Here is a 16774-nt window from a genome sequence, read left to right on the forward strand (position 1 = left end):
TTGTCTGTTGTTGAACATGTGGAACATGGTGTGGTTGTGAGCAGGGTGCACAGGGGACTTTTTTTTTGCCTTGAGTTGTATCTCTCAGGCATAATCCCAACTCCTTCAGGTATAGGATTGATAGACCCTAACCTAACCCGTAACCATCTCTAGCCTAAACTGGTTGATCTTGTTTTGGGGGGGGGGGGGCGGTGCACAGCCTGGGAGACAGTGCTGCCTGAGAGTCTGAATTCAGGGCAAGAAAGTCCCTTAACCCATTAAGACCAGGAACGCATCTGTGTCATTTTTAGATTTGAGCTAAAAAATAATTATTTTACACTTTGGCTATTCAAAAATAGCAGATATACAAGCTCATAGCGCGGCACCGAGTGCCGCACTATGAGCTTGTAGATCTGCTATTTTAGAAAAAAAATGAAAATGTGTGCAAATCTGTGAATATATATATATATTTTTAAAGCAAACTCAAATCTTTGCTTTTGGGGGGTCCCTGGAACAAAACATTTTGAGATGGGGGGTCCACGGCCAAATACATATCAATTTGGGGGGTCCTTGACATTTATGAAAAAGTTTGGGAACCACTGATATAGAAACATACGTTTAAAAAAAGAAACTGTTGGGATTTAGAAGACATTTGTAGAATCGGCTTCAGATCAGATCAGTTAACCTAGAATGTTGGTCCAACCACTCTAGGGTCTAACGGTGAAACTGTTTGGTGTGTTGAATCACTGGTGTGTTAAAAGCTCAAAAACTGAAATAGTTCATAGAAACATTGTACGTATTGCTACGTTGTTGTTCCTGGTTGAGCTAAGATGTGTGAAGGTCTGTCTGTATACAGTACTTAACAAAATGACATGTCAAATGACAGCTAGCCGACATTTTTAATCCTTAAAATTCCTTCATCTGTGCTTTTAAACATGTAGTTGACAGACATCACGGTGTTGATTTGTTTTGCATAATTGCCTAAACTCTCCACTTAAACTAAAGGGGAAACGGCTTGAATTGTGATTCTTGTTTCTTCTTATAATTCCAGCTTTGTAGGCCTATTTCAGAGTGATGAGGGTTTTCTTTTTCACATTTGGATGGGGGAAGAACTAATAATTCAAGCCTTAAAAAGAACAAAACAATCTAGTTTGGTTGTCTTCCGTATGGACAAGCAATGAATGCAGTCCAGGACAGGTATTAATCTATGTAACCTTTGAGTGAAACATATATTTGTCCCTCCTCAAGCAGCCAGAGGATGCTGTGAGAGATGCTGCAACACAGCTAACGTTAACACAGTTAACACAAACACAGGTAAACAGGAGACTCATTCCAACACTCATCCAGCATAGCGGTGTTACAGTGAAATTGGTGGCCTGCCAAATAGAGGCGTGCCTCATCACTGGCCTCACGATTCCATTTGATAAAGATTCACCTGTTAACGATTCGTTTCTACGATGCATCTTGATGCATCTAAATGTTCTATATTACTGCACATGGCTACTTTTTCAACATTTAGTACAAGCAGTATTGTATATATTATGAACTCCTTTTCAATTCATAAAGTGCTTGTGATGTGTGTATAATCACAACAAACAGCAGTGGTTTACTTCGGGCCATTGACGTCATGTGAAGTGGTCACATACTTCAGAAGGTCACAAATGTCTCTGTAACACCGCCATGATGGAGAACGGAGGCAGACATTTGAGTGTTGGAATTTGACCAGAGACATGGAACGTGTTTGGATGTAGCATGCACTTCATGTGTTTCCTGTGTTGACCACACCCAGCGTTTTTTATTTTAATTGTATTCAATCCAAAGCAGGTCTGGATTAATCGTCTTTAACCCTTCATAGAAGAGCATTGTTTAGGGGATTAACCTTAAAAAATGACCTTGTTTTTAGTGGCAGCAGCCTCAGAGGAATTCATTTGGACCGATAATTCCCTCAGGTCATCGATCATGATCGGTCATGTCGTCATCATCATCATTTCCCTGTCATCAGATTCCCTGTCACCTGAATTCACCTCAGTTTATGTTCTGCTGTGTGTTGTCATTACATTGTCCCCGTGTTTTGTTTGAATCCATTGTTCATTTGAGTTGTTTTTTTGTCCCTTTTTGTTTTGTTTTGAACCCTGTAGTGTGACCGCTCCTCCCCCACCGAATGTTGTCACTTCTCTCCCTTCAGCAGAAAGGTATTGTCCCCCCTCCCTCCCGTTCCTCACTCCTTTTGCTCCTTGTATGTTTGTTCTAACAAACAAACCGTCCGCCACTCTGGGAAGATTCGGTTCTTCTTTGCTGTTTCTTCTTGTCTTTGTTCTTCCTTTGTTTTAACCCTCCTAATCTTTATGAAGCATATACTGTACTTTTCTGTTGTTTCATATTTTTTTTTCAAATGCTACTCAGCATTTCGACATGTATATCGGTTGTAGTGAAACCCAGAACTAACCCGGTTACCCGGGCAGGCGGGTTGCACCGGCCCACCCATCCGTTGATATTCAAACCCCACACGTGAACGCAAATGACTTGACCACTTGGGGTCATGCCTATGTTCCCTCAGCCCTTTGTTCCCTCAGTCCTATGTTCCCTCAGCCCCATGTTCCCTCAGCCCTATGTTCAGTTTAGGATTAGGGTTGGGGTTAGCGTTAGGGTTAGTTTTGAGGGAACATAGGTACGCTCCCGACCACTTTAAACCTGCTCTCCCTATTTTGGGAATGTAGTTGAGACACGTTCAACATATGTATTTTTTATATGCATAAAATAGGGCGCCCGCTGCGCTGGCCCAGCGGTCCAGGCCCATACCACATATAGGCCCTAATGCCTGACGGCGTGTCGCGGGTTTGAATCCCAATCCCGACGACATATGCTGCGTGTCACGCCCCATCTATCTCTCCCTGTTTCCTGTCCTTCATCTTGACATCAATGCTATCTTTTTTTTTGTAAATGCATGAAATAAAGAATAGCTGAAGTGCACAATGCCTTGCATTGCGATGCATTGTGAGCTTGTAGATCTGCTATTTTCACCGTTCGCCGTACAACAGTTCATGAGGCTTTTAAGTGGTTGAACGCAATCAATTCAGATTCAGCCTCCTTGTTTATTCATTTCTGCAGCTCGTGTTGATGTTGAGGGCCGGGTTTCTGAAATAGTCCACTTCTCAGTATGTGTGGAATGTGTGTGTGCGTGTGTGACTGTGTGTGTGTGTGTGTGTGTGTGTGTGTGTGTGTGTGTGTGTGTGTGTGTGAGCGCGCGTGCGTGCGCGCGTGCGTGTGTGTGTGTGCGCGTGTGTGTGCGTGTGCGTGTGCGTGCGCGTGTGTGTGTGTGTGTGTGTGTGTGCGTGCATCCGTTAGCAAGGCTCTCTCTATAATGATAGGGGTCCGTTCGTTCCGCGGAGCCGCTGCCTGTGATTACCCAGGATCCCTTGCTCTGTACGCTGTGGTTTCCCCCTAAAAACTGCACACAGTCCCTGAAAGAGAGCTCTGGACACAGCCTGAAGTCTCCATCCGTACAGTACGCTGTTGGGGGGAGAACTATACCTTAAGGGTCCATTATTAGCATGCTCTCAGAGTGAAAGTAGCCCTCACATTCGCATCACGGTTTGGTTCCTCGTGTATGACGTCATTGCTCGTCGCCACGGGGTCGCCCCCCAGGGGTGAAAATAGCCTTTGGGTGGGTGGGGGGTGGTGGGAGTTTTTTTGGGTGGGGGTCACGAACCCCAAAACACTGCTGTTTCATTTTCACTTGACCCCGCCTATACTCTCTCTATTTGTGCATGTCACTACTCTATAGTCCCCCCTCTCTCTAGCTCTCTCTCTCGCTGTGTGTGTCTCTCTATCTCTATCTCTCTCTCAACCACTCCCCTCTCTGTCTGTCTTTCTGTCTCTCTCTTTCTCTCTCTTCCTCCCCTCTCTCTCCCCCCCCTCTCTCTCTCTCTCTCTCTCTCTCTCTCTCTCTCTCTCTCTCTCATCCCCCAGTGAGTCAGTCACTCCTAAAAACCAATGTGTGTTGCTCTATTCTAAAAACAAAATCAGCTGTAAACACACTCCCTTTTGATTTTTTTTTCTTTTTTTTTTTAACTACTTGAGGGTAGAGAAGTTTCCAGGGAGACCAGGCCCTTTCCTTCTCCCTTTGTGGCCAGCGTTCAGTCACGGCCCCCGTTTGGTCCGCTGGGAATCACAGAGGAACACAAAGAGCTGGAGAGCCCTCTGTCTTTTAACTGGGGAGGGAGGAGAGGGTGGGGTGGGTGCGAGGTCGGGGCGTCGCGGAGGAGGAGGAGGAGGAGGAGGAGGGAGGTGGGAACCGGTTCAAGCCTTGAGAATCGGCTCTCAGTTTCACCCTGCCTGCCGCTGCCGGGAATGAAGAGTGGGGAGACGACAGGGCTTCTTAAAGCACATTGCATTCACCGGCCGGGTAAGTTATAGTTCTAGGAGGGAGAATCTGTTGCCATGCGCCAAGTAGGAGAGACTTTTTTCTTGGCCCCGATCGGGAGGACCGTTTGTGCTGCTCCTCTCGCTTTTTTTCTTTTGGCCGGCGGTCGTTGTTGGAGCGAAGTTCTTCCTCTGGAGCCGTGGAAGCCCGTAAGAGACTTTGGTTTATGTACTTCGTCCTTGTTGTTGGCGCCGGTGTCACTGGCACGGGGGGGGGGAAATAGCAGATCTACAAGCTCACAACACGTCGCGCTGCGACGTGTTGTGAGCTTGTAGATCGGCTATTTTCCAGAGCTTTGTTTTTTGGGCATTGTTCAGCATGATTTACAAGGGTTTTTGACTTGATGATGCTGAAGCTGTTATTCAGAGGAATGCCGTTATCTTTCAAGTACTGAGAGAAAGAGAGACAGAGAGAGAGACGGAGAGAGAGAGAGAGAGAGCTTATTATGTTGTTGTGAAGTTACGTGGATGTCATTCATTGTCCATGCATGAGTCAAGAGTTTGTCAGGCGTGTCCGACCGACTGTACAAATTATTGTTTATGCCGCTCGTCAAAGGGTTTGGCGTGTGTTGTTGTAGAGCTTCTGGTTGACATGTAAGTTATGGAGTTATGACATGCAGTCAGACAGGAGGTATTACAGTCAGCGTGATGGTCCAATGTTTAACGACCTGGCTACGGGAGGACACACACACAGTAAAAGCTGGAGTGTTCAGTTAACTCTGGGAATGTGGAAATGGACCCTCAGGATGCGTTTTAACACTTACATTTACATTCCAGATTTGAGTGTGTATATGTGGTTAACAAACATCTTTCTCTTTTTTTCCCTCATGTTTCTTTTGTTTCTCTTTCCCGGGGGTATTGTTCTATATTTGTTAGTATTTTGCCATGCATGAAATCTTCACCTTTCTGGATGTTTCTTTGACATCTCCGAGGTTCCTCACTCTGGCATGCTTATTGTTATGGTGTCGTGATGCATTGTGTGAAATGTAGTGTGTGTGGATTTCAAACTCAGCCCCTGTGTGTGTGTGTGTGTGTGTGTGTGTGTGTGTGTGTGTGTGTGTGCGTGTGCGTGTGCGTCCGTGCGTGTGTGTGTGTGTGTGTGTGTGTCTGTCTGTGTGTCTGTGTGTGTGTCTGTGTGTGTGTACACTGACAAACCTTATAACAACAACAACATTAGCTTCAACACTCGTAAAGGACAACCTAAGAATGTAAACTGTGTATTAAGGAAAATCACTTTTAACGAGGCAGTCATTTGACGAGTTTGGATCTAATGTTGTCATACGTTTGAAGTGATCATTGGTTTTATGCACCCTTTGGTCTTGAACACACACACACACACACACACACACACACACACACACACACACACACACACACACACACACACACACACACACACACACACACACACACACACACACACACACACACACACACACACACACACACACACACACACACACACACACGCCCTCTCCTAAGCTGAGCTTTGACAACTTTTAACCATTTAATTCTTAATTCCTCTCATGTTACGCTAATCCCTCCTAACTTTAACGGTGCTCCCCCCCCCCCCCCCCATGTGTTCCTCCAGGCTCTCCCCACTGACTCGGACGGCGAGGCGGTGTCCCCCCCCCCTGGGTCAGCGCTCTAAGTGTCCCGTCCCCAACGTCCCCTCCACCCTGGACAAGCAGACCAACTGGACCAGAGCCCTCCCGCTGCCCACCCCCGAGGAGAGGATGAAGAACCACTCCCAGGTCGTCACCTCCTGTGTCATCCCCATTAACGTCACTGGTAAATAATGACAACACTAATACTCAACATGGGGGTCCACCCAATGAATGGTCCAAATGGACCCTTCTGGGGGTCTGTACCGGGTCCGTTTTGGTTCCATTTCTACACTCTCCGAGTTAAATGGACACTGAGGATTTTACAGTGTAGATTGGGGGTCCTGGGGATAAACGCTAGTATCAAAAGGGGCAAATCTACAAGCTCAAAACGCGTCGCTTCGCACTGTGTTTCGAGCTTATAGACAAGCTACTTGTAGATCTGATTTTTTTTTTCATGAAGATTTGTGCAAATCTTTAAAGTGAACATTTTCATCTCAAAACTTTGCTTCTGGGGAACCAGAAGCAAAGTAAATATTTTGAGTTGGGGGTCCTTGGCATGAAAAAAGTTTGAGAACCACCGATATAGCAACATAAGTTTTTTACAAAAACTGTTAGGATTTAGAAGACATTTTGTAGAATCCCCAGAAGCAAAGATTTGAGTTGCAAATGTTCACTTTGAAAAATATATATATAAGATTTGCACAAATCTTCCACGATTAAAGAAAAAAAAAAAGCAGATCTACAAGCTTTGATTGATTGATTGAATATTTTATCAGGTAAAAAATTTAAAACAGCACAGTTACATTTAAAATACTTTGTCTAAAAGGTCAGTTCAAAAAAGTCCTTGCGGTCTGGTTTCCATTGAGGTCCTTGCTAACCAATTCATAGTCGAATAGCTCAATAGTTCATAGCTCAAAGAGCGACACTCGGTGCCACGCTATGAGCTTGTATATCTGCTATTTCTGAATAGCCAAAGAAATCTAAAAATGACGGAGATGCGTTCCCGGTTTGAATGGGCTAAGTGGTTCAAGTTGTTTTTCGGATGTGTCTCTCCTCTAATCTTCAGACGTGTTTATCTGCTGACTTGATAACAGACAATACTCCCACCCGATCTTTCGCTGGAGATTAAATACAGGTTTGAGCGGTTTCCTTCAGCAAGTGTGGTTCAGAGAAAGGTTAGGGGACCTTCACCTATATAGGCTTAGGCTTAGCACTGTTACTCCTATTACTGTTAAAGGGGGTGTGATATTTATTTGTTAAAATAAGTGTTAAATAGCTCTATATTCTGATAGTAATCATTGCTATAGAGTGTTTGTTCAGTAACAGGAGTCTCCCTGTCTCTCCAGCTCTTTAATAAACGGAAAATACATTTTCAGGTCAGGATACCAATCTTATCCAGTCAGGAGAGAGAACTCACACCGGGTTAAAGGATAAACAAGTAAAATAGAGCTATCAGAGTTACTATCAGAATATGGCACTATAACCTTTTAACAAAAAAATGTCTTATGTTCACAAAAACACATAACTTGCAAGACCCTTTAAAGGATTTTTTTTTAAAGAATTTCTAATTGCTGTATTGTTCCCAGTCCCACACAGAACTGAACCGAACTATTAGAGGCAGATTTGTTGCTATTCAGCCCTCAACTAATTTAATCTACAGACCTCCATTGCTAACAAGAAGCTTAAACTAGTGCAAAAAAAAAAAGGCATAACATACTGTGTTAACATTGTCTGGGAGAGTTCCACTCTGAATGTGCAAGTCATGCTTTGTGCCCCAATTAACTTCCCGATGGTTGGACGCTTTCTGTGTGTGTGTCCGCGGGCTGCAGAGAGAGGCAAGGTGCTGCCACATGAATGCCAATTAGTCCCCATCCGAGCTGGCCTGGCCCCCGATTCTTACTTAACTCCCACTCCCACACTGAGTCAAAGGAGGTCTGTCTGTCCCACCGGGCCGTGGTTTGAGTCAGAGATGAGTTGAGAAACATTTGTTCAAAGAAAAGTGCAGTCATTTATCCTTGGGGGTGCTGGAGAAAGCCTGGCCTCCGCTCCACTCCGATCACATGCTAGTCATGGAGCGCTGCGAGGGGGATTCATCATAAACAAGAAAGAAAGGACAAACATTCACAGCTCTGCCTCGGCCAGAGAGAGAGAGAGAGAGGGAGAGAGAGAGGGTGGAGGAAGGTAAGAGGACAGATATGTGTCTTCCAAGCTGGATAGATAGATCGGCATGCGGGACAGCGCTGCTTTGCTGAATATACCGTGTGAGCGTTTTCTGTTTGTGAGGTCTTCTACCAGGGTATATATCGCTTGTCTTTGTCTTGATTTCCTTGTATTCTATCTATACGGAAAGGAAAACAATCCAAAGTGTTCATTTAACTCGGTGAGTTTAAATCCGTTTTCGGATTTTGCTGTGTGCACGTTGAACATGCAATTCAGACGTCCAAGGCATCCTGTTCAGATGAGTGCATAATGAGTCAAGGCTAGGCTTTTTCTCTGCCTTTTGATTGTGGCAGTGACTCATTATGCCGGATATTTGCCATCATTAACCGCTACACCGCTAAATTCTTAATTGAACTCTTGAGAGCTGTGTAAATGTAATTCGGTTACATTTGTACGCTCGCAGAGTTACACACAGTTAAATTCGCACTGAGGAATTTACTGTGCGAGGAATCTATCGTATCACCTCAACAGACTTTACCGTCAACGGGGGTTTCCCCCTCTTGAACCCGAGAGGGAATGGTGGGGTGGCAGTCGATCCGCCGGTCTGAAACAAAGCGTCCTCAGATGTCCCCCTTGTGTCCCTTTTTCGCAGGGCTGGGCTTTGACAGAGACGCCAGTGTCCGCTGCTCGCTGGTCCACTCGCAGTCGGTGCTTCAGAGGAGACGGAAGCTGAGGAGGCGGAAGACCGTGGCCGGCATTCCCAGACAGGTGCAGCGAGACTTAGGTATGTATGTATGTATGTATGTCAACCGACACACACGTGATATGATATGCTATCTGACAGTCTGACACTCACACTGGAATGTATAGGTATTATTGTCTGGGTGTTTGTGAATGCTTGTGGAGGTGGTACAGTACGTGTGACATGTTATTTACATTTTTTATAAGCATTATGTGACATACGCAGAGTGCACAACCTTGATATGTAGGCGGAGTGACTTTGAGATATTTCATTTCTAGATAATTCACTTCTTGATCAAAATGTTCCTTACTTCTGTTAGAAAACGACCCTCAATAAACAGAAGACATTCACTTACGTACATTCTATAGTGGGTCAATCAATTGTCTCTAAAAATCTTCTCTCTAAAATCTTCAAAACAAAATAGTGTCTTCCTGACTTTAAAGGGATAGTTCACCCCAAAATGTTTTTTTTCTCTATTGATTAGTCACCCCATGGAGACTTGAATTCATGGATTTTTTATTTTTTTTGTCGCATTCCTAAGCCCAAATCATTTGATGACTGGCAGCCGTTCCGGTAGGAGACACAAAGAGTCTATCCCTTTAACACTAAGTAAGGTGAAATAGAGCGCATCTCTCAGATTGCACAAGTTATGGCCTCTCCAGATTTAGGGACTGGTGGTGCTTTATGTTTTTTTATTCACTCTTTCCTCTGTCCTGGGTCCAGACTCTGATGACTCTCCTGGCTCCGGAGAGCGGACGGTGATCGTCCATGCCAGCCTGGACACCACGGCCTGCAGCGAGGACCTGGCCAGCCGGCTCAGCAGCACCAAGGACTCCGGCTGCCAGACGGAGGACTTCCTGAACCCCTCCTCCTCCGGCGGCGGCGGGGCTCCTTCTCGGAGGAGGATCCGAGCCCAGAGAGGCCTCCTGCAGGGAGCCTCCCTGTCCCTGCCCCTGTCCCTGTCCTACTCCGCGGGCAACATCTCCTCCCTGACGCCCGGGGACGCCACCATGTTCAACGGCACGGCGGCGGCGGCGGGCGCGCTGCGCCTGCGATCCCGGAGCCTGCCCCGAGAGGGCAGCGGCGGCGGGCGCCTGGCGGCCGACGAGTCCCGACTGCGGCGCGACGACAACAACAGCGACGACGAAGACGACGAGGAGCTGTCCCGCTTCGACGCGGAGGACGACTTCCTGTCCGGCGTCCCCGCCGAGCTGAAGGACGAGGACGGGAGCACGGACGACCAGGCGGCGCCCCACGGAGCCCGCCAGCCGGAGCACGGCGGCTGGATGGAGAGGGGCCGGTCGCGTCTGCCTCTGGGCCGGGGGGGAGCGGCCGACATGATGGGGAGCTGCGAGATCTCGTCCAGCTCGGACACCTTCAGCAGCCCCGTGCACTCCTCCGTCTCCGGGCAGGCCGGCGGGGTCCACCTGGTGGGCCAGATGATGATGATGATGGACCACAAGGACGACCACCAGTCGTCCAGCGGGAACTGGAGCGGCAGCAGCTCCACGTGCCCCTCGCAGACCTCCGAGACCATGCTGCCCCCGTGCCCCGCCTCGCCCTCGCCGCTCACCGGCTCCTCCCACTGCGACTCGGAGCTGTCGCTGAACGCCGCTGGAGCGCACCTCCTCCTCGGCGCCAACGACGACCCCTACCACGGCGGCATGAGGACCCGGCGGGCGGGCTCCTTCTCCTCCGCCGCCATGGACCTGCTGGAGGACGCCGGCGCGAGCGCGGCCAGCGACGGCGAGTGGAGCTACCCGCACCCGGACCCGCCCCGCCCCCAGGTATGGATGTCACGATTACACATTTAAGTTGACGATTAATTGTCAGGCAAATGATTGCAATTAACGATTTAATTGTGTGTTTGGCGTTGAACATTGGAACTTATGAATACTTTAATTTTTTTCTGTTTGCCTTTTAGGCTTCGTAATCAAAAATTGCACAGTGCAGATATGACAAATAACTTAAAAATACAAAGAAATTATTGACATATTTATGAAATAGCAGATCTACAAGAAATAGCAGATCTACAAGCTTACAACGCGTCACTTCGTGACGCGTTGTAAGCTTGTAGATCTGCTATTTCTGTTTTTTTAACTGTATAATATTTTTAAATATGTCAATAATTTCTTTGTATTTTTAAGTTATTTGTCATATCTGCACAAGTGACGCGTTGTAAGCTTGTAGATCTGCTATTTCTGCTATTTTTAATATTTGAAAATGTGTGAAACCTTTTCAACATGGAGACGATTATGACGATCATCTCAAATAATTGCGATTACACGATTATGTAATAATTGTGACCCGCCCCGCCCCCAGGACTTCAGCCCCGAGCCCAGCCGGGAGGCGGAGGGCAGCCTGGGCTGCCCCAGCTTCGCCAGCATGGCCACCTACGAGAGCAGCTACTCCGACACCACGCCGTCGCGCTCGGAGAAGGCGGACGCCGTCTCGCACTACTCGGTGGACACCGAGGGGTACTACACCTCCATGCACTTTGACTGCGGTCTCAAGGAGAGCAGAAGCTTCGCGTACAACCACTACGACGCGGCCGCCGGCCACGACGACTGCAGCCACACCCCCGACCTGGGCGGCATGAGCATGGACACCCTCAGCCGGCGCTGTCTCTCCCTGAGGAAGCCCCGGGCCAAGCCCTCTCCTCCTCAGAGGAGCTCGTCCTTAAGGCAGATCTCAGACCTCCTCCGAGCAGAATCTCAGACCTCCCCCGAGCAGAAGGAACCAAAGATATGCTGCGGGCAGACGCTGCCCCTGTCCGCCGTCGAGAGGAAGCTGCAGCTGAACCTGGCGGGAGGCTCCTCCCCGGGGGGGGGCCGGCGCCACGGCCACGCGGAGACCCTGTTCCTGGGCAGGAAGTCGGGGGAGGCGTGGGCCGAGCTCCCCGACAGCATGGGCCTGTTCGGCTCCATGGACACGCGCTCGTTCAAGGACGAAGGGGCCGTGCAGTCGGACTACGCCGACCTCTGGCTCCTCAACGACCCGAAGTCCAACGGCGACCCGTACCGCTCGCTGTCCAACTCCAGCACGGCCACGGGCACCACGGTGGTGGAGTGCGTCAAGTCCCAGGGCGAGTGCTGCTCCGAGTCGCAGACCTCGCAGTCGGGCTCCGGGGCCACCACGCCCTCGCTGCCCTCCTCCTCCGTGGAGGGCGTGGGGGAGTTCAAGCTGGCGTCCCCCGAGAAGCTGGCGGGCCTCGCGTCCCCGTCCAGCGGCTACTCCAGCCAGTCGGAGACCCCCACCTCCTGCTTCCCCCCCGCCGCCTTCTTCCCCGTCGGCCCGCTGTCGCCGCCGGGCGGCAAGAGGAAGCCCAAAGTCCCGGAGAGGAAGTCGTCGCTCTCCTCGCTGTCCTCCAGCGGATCCACCGCCTCGACCAAGAGGGACCTGGAGCTGCCCGTCGTCCCTCCCACCCACCTGGACCTGAGCGCCCTTCAGGACGTCGGCGCCGAGACGCCGTCGGTTCACGGGAACCACGTGCATCTGCCGCACCAGAGCAAACCCACGGTGGCGGCCAAGAAGAAGGCGGCGACGCCGCCTTCCTCCGAGGTGTCGGGGGGGGTCCGCTTCATGGCCATCACCCCCACGGTGCTGCACGCCGTCCAGCTCCGCTCCGTCAGCAAGGAACCCGAATGCGGCCGCGTCGAAGTCGGCGCGGACGCTACCGCCGCCGCCGGAGCCGCGTGTCCCGCCGCGAACCCGGCCGCCGCGCTCTCCGCCAGCAGGTCGCTGGATTTCAAAGCTTCTCCACAGCTCTGCAGGTCGTATCCTCACGGCGCTTCCTCAGAGTTCTGTGAGTCGCTCTTCCTCGCGGAGGAAGCGCCCGCGTGTGTGGCGGATGGCGAGGCGCCGTGCCACAGCGAGGCGAGGAGCAAACAGGACGGACGGGCTCCCGGAGACGCTCTGGAGAGCGCGACGGAATTCAGACTGCAGTCAGATAAGAGATCGGAACAGGATTTCTGCCTCGACGGCGCAGACCTCGCCGAGACGGCCTCCTCCTCCTCCTTCCCCCAGGAAGGAGAGGTGTCCTTGGAGGACTCGGAGGTGAGTCGTCCCCTGTCCCCCGGAGGAGCGACCGCCTTTGAGTCAGACTCTTCCGCGCCGCCGAGACCCGAGCCGTCGGACGAGGAGCCTTCGTCGTGGTGTCTGAGCGACGCTCTGGGCTCTCCTCCCGTTCAGCGCGACGACGCGGCCGAGAGATGTGACGGTCTGGACAAAGGGCCCGCCTGCGGCTATCAGCCGGAGGCGTCACAAGCGATCGGCGATGTTGGTGACAGAGACATGGGATACGAGTCATCGGGGGTTTCCACCAGCAGTGGCTCACGAGACAGCAAGGACGGATCCACACCCGACAGAGAGGAGTACTGCAGTACAGGTAATCTAACGCATTACTGTAACGTTCACTCCTTGACGTATTTGATATTTCCATGTACATTACATTACATTACATTACAGTCATTTAGCAGACGCTTTTATCCAAAGCGACTTACAATAAGTGTATTCAACATAGGTAGGGAACGAAAACTACTAATCACCAGAAGTCTTTAGTGCATTTTCTGCAAAAACAAGCAACCAAGAGTATACCTAGCACTAAGGTAAAAGTGCAATATATCAGCTACCTATTTCCTTAAACAAATGAGACAAAATAGCTAAGTCAAATGAGCATGAGCTAAAACAATTAAGTGTATCGACTAAACAAGATCCAATAAACAATACAACAATAGAAAACAAGCGTTCGTACAACTAGTTAACAACAAGTTACATCGTCAGGGCAAGGCAAGTTTATTTGTATAGCACAAATCAACCAGGTCATTCAAAGTTGCTTTACACAAAACATTAAACACATAAAGGCAGAGACTTTTAAATAAAATGTTATAGAAGAGAATAGATTTTTTTTTTAAGTAAAGTAAACCATCACAGTTTTATAAACTAACGATAGTATTTTGAAATCGTTAACCCTCTGGTGTCTGTAATTTTGTTTTAAAATAAATGGTTCGGTCATGGGATGGGTGATATGGTCGACTTTGAAGGATTCATTTTTTGAAAGACAGGGAGCCAGTGGTAAAGATCTAAGAACTGGAGAGACAATCCTTTAATCCTTGATATATTCTTAACCCCTTAAGACCGGGAACGCATCTGTGTCATTTTTAGATTTGAGCTGAAAAGCAATATTTTACACAATTCAAAAGTAGCAGATATACAAGCTCATAGCACGACCGAGTGCCGCACTACGCGCTTGTAGATCCGTCTTTTTGACGGATCTACTCTTTTTGAGAGTTCAAATGTGTGCAAATCTTTGAATATAAGATTTGCACACATATATATTATATATTCTTGTAAAGCGAACATTTTTAACTCAAATCTTTGCTTCTGGGGGTTCTTGGAACAAAATATTTTGAGATGGGGGTCTGCGGCCAAATACAAATCATTTTGGGGGTCCTTGACATGAAAAGGCTGGAGCGCCACTGATAACGCAATGATTGACTACACGATTACTGCCTTGGTTTGTGGTTCAGACTATTGAGACTTAAGGTCAATCAGGCCCCAACCTTTTTTTTATTGGGTAGCTGAGAGTTTACTACATTATGTTGTTAAATATCATTATTAAAAACAATACTGAACTTCATTTCAAACAGAATCTACAGCCAGTGACACTGCCATGTCCCCTCCTCCGAGTGAGGACGCCCCAGCAGAGGACAATGACAATGTCTTTCTGTCCCCCACCAAAACACGGACCACCGAGGACCTGTTTGCCATGATACACAGGTAGGTGAACGCCACAGAAAGATTGCAGAAACCTTGCACTATTATATCCAAATTTCATATATTTTTTTTAATGTTATTTCATAAATTAATGGCCTACTTTGTCAGTTTTGTTTTGCCTTTAATGTAATGCCCACACTAGGGATGTCATGTTGGAAGTGGTTAAGTCTGTCTGTGGGTTTTACAAATAATCAGTGGTGGGAAAAGTACTCACTTTTACTTAAGTGAAAGTATCAATACTGCAATAGAAATACTCTGTTACAAGTAAAAAATAATGTACTCGAGTAAAAAATTTACTTGAGTAAAAGTACAAAAGTATTGGTATCAATATGTACTGTACTTAACGTACCAAAAGTAAAATTACTCATTATGCAGGATGTACCCTTTCAAGTTTTCAAATGTATACAAATCTTTTGAAAATAGCAGATCTGCAAGCTCTTATCTCAAGCGCTGAGCTTGTAGATCGTCTATTTTCAAATGGACGAAATGTATAGTTCTGAAGTGGTTAGTTTTGTATTAATAATAAAAATCTACAAAGTAACTAGTAACTAAAGTTTTCAAATAATTATAGTGGAGTAAAAATTGCCTCTGAGATGTAGTGGAGTAGAAGTAAAAGTACAGAAAATTGGAAATACTCCAGTAAAGTATAAATACCTCAAAAATTTACTTAATTACAGTACTTGAGTAAATAGTTACTTTACACCACTGCAAATAATTAACCAGCCACTAAATCCCTACATCGGATCCATTGGATCACAGGCTCTTTTTTCCATTTCTTGAAAAGTAATGTTTTTTGTACACAAGGTTTCCACCCGACGATATAACAATACATCATAGACAAAACAGACGAGGTACATCATAAACGTGTTCTAAAAAAAAACAAAGATTCACCTTTTCTTTTCCCGCTCAGGTCCAAAAGGAAAGTGTTGGGCCGAAAGGATTCCGGAGAGATGAGCGCCAAGAACCGCCTCGGCTCCGCGTCGCCGGGGCTAGCTCCCGCCACGCCGCCGCCGCCGGGCAACGGCAACGGCGCCGCGCCCGCCGCCTCCTCCCCGGCCTCCTCGCCGATGACGCCGACCGGCCAGCAGCAGCAGAAGTCCCCCGGCAACATCTACCGGAGCGCCAAGAAGTCCAGCACCTCCAACGAGGAGTTCAAGCTGCTGCTGCTGAGGAAGGGCAGCCGCTCGGAGCACAGCTACCGCATGTCCGCCGCCGAGATCCTCAAGAGCCCCGTGGCGCCCAAGTCGCCCGCGGACTGGCTGGCGGCGGCGGGAGACGGTCCCTGCGGCGGGGGCCAGTCGTCGGAAGAGTCGTCGCCCTCCTCGTCGCCCGTGGTGCCGGCGATGCCCGACCTGGTCCCCAACAACCACTACTACCCTAAGGTCGCCAACGGCGAGAGCTACTCCCCCAAGGTCTACCACGGGTCGCCCGCCGCCTCCCGACAGGGCCGCTCCCGGATCCCGCCGCCGGCCAACAGCAGCCGCTACGGCGCGCGCGGCCGGATCTACGCGGCGCCCATGCAGGCCATCTCGGAGGGCGAGACGGAGAACTCGGACGGGAGCCCGCACGACGACCACCGGCCGTCGCTCGCGTAGGACTTTAACCCATTAAGACCTGAGAAGATTCTAGAAATGTCTTCTAAATCCTAACAATTTTTTGAAAAAAAAAACCCACTTTTTTTTTTCCTCGATTTTTCAAAAATAGCAGATCTACAAGCTCGTAGCGCGGCACTCGGTGCCGCGCTATGAGCTTGTATATCTGCTATTTTTGAATAGCCAAAGACGTCTAAAGTGACACAGATGCGTTCCAGGTATCAATGGGTTAAACGATCCACCAACCTGCTAAGCTGTTCTCTAGCCTTTTTCACAGAGAGGTTTGATCTCGACGGTTTTTATAGAAAACAAGCAAAACTACTCAAAAGCATTCATGAGTAATGAGTGATATTTGAACCGAGGCTTATAGCGCTTCATGGAACGCAGTACGTTGACTCACGTGTCACGAGAAGGAGAACGTGACCCTTAAAATGTACTTGAGGTTCCTTGAGGTGTTTTTTTTTACTATCTTACTTGCGTTTGAATATATCGTCGCT

General features: G+C 48.5%; 1 protein-coding gene across 1 annotated transcript in view; it reads left to right on the forward strand.

The window, feature by feature from the left end:
• Window positions 1-16291, forward strand: part of nhsa (Nance-Horan syndrome a (congenital cataracts and dental anomalies)) — a 116570-nt gene extending 100279 nt beyond the window's left edge. The window contains 8 exon segments of the mRNA XM_080429703.1: window positions 2118-2171; window positions 5993-6028; window positions 6030-6192; window positions 8821-8952; window positions 9634-10697; window positions 11233-13297; window positions 14559-14688; window positions 15596-16291. Coding sequence (XP_080285829.1) covers window positions 2118-2171; window positions 5993-6028; window positions 6030-6192; window positions 8821-8952; window positions 9634-10697; window positions 11233-13297; window positions 14559-14688; window positions 15596-16280 — 4329 coding nt within the window. The 3' untranslated portion in view covers window positions 16281-16291.
• The last annotated feature ends 483 nt before the right edge of the window (window positions 16292-16774 follow it).

The sequence above is a fragment of the Gymnoscopelus braueri genome, assembly GCF_963280865.1.
Source record: "Gymnoscopelus braueri genome assembly, chromosome: 6".
NCBI lineage: Eukaryota > Metazoa > Chordata > Actinopteri > Myctophiformes > Myctophidae > Gymnoscopelus > Gymnoscopelus braueri.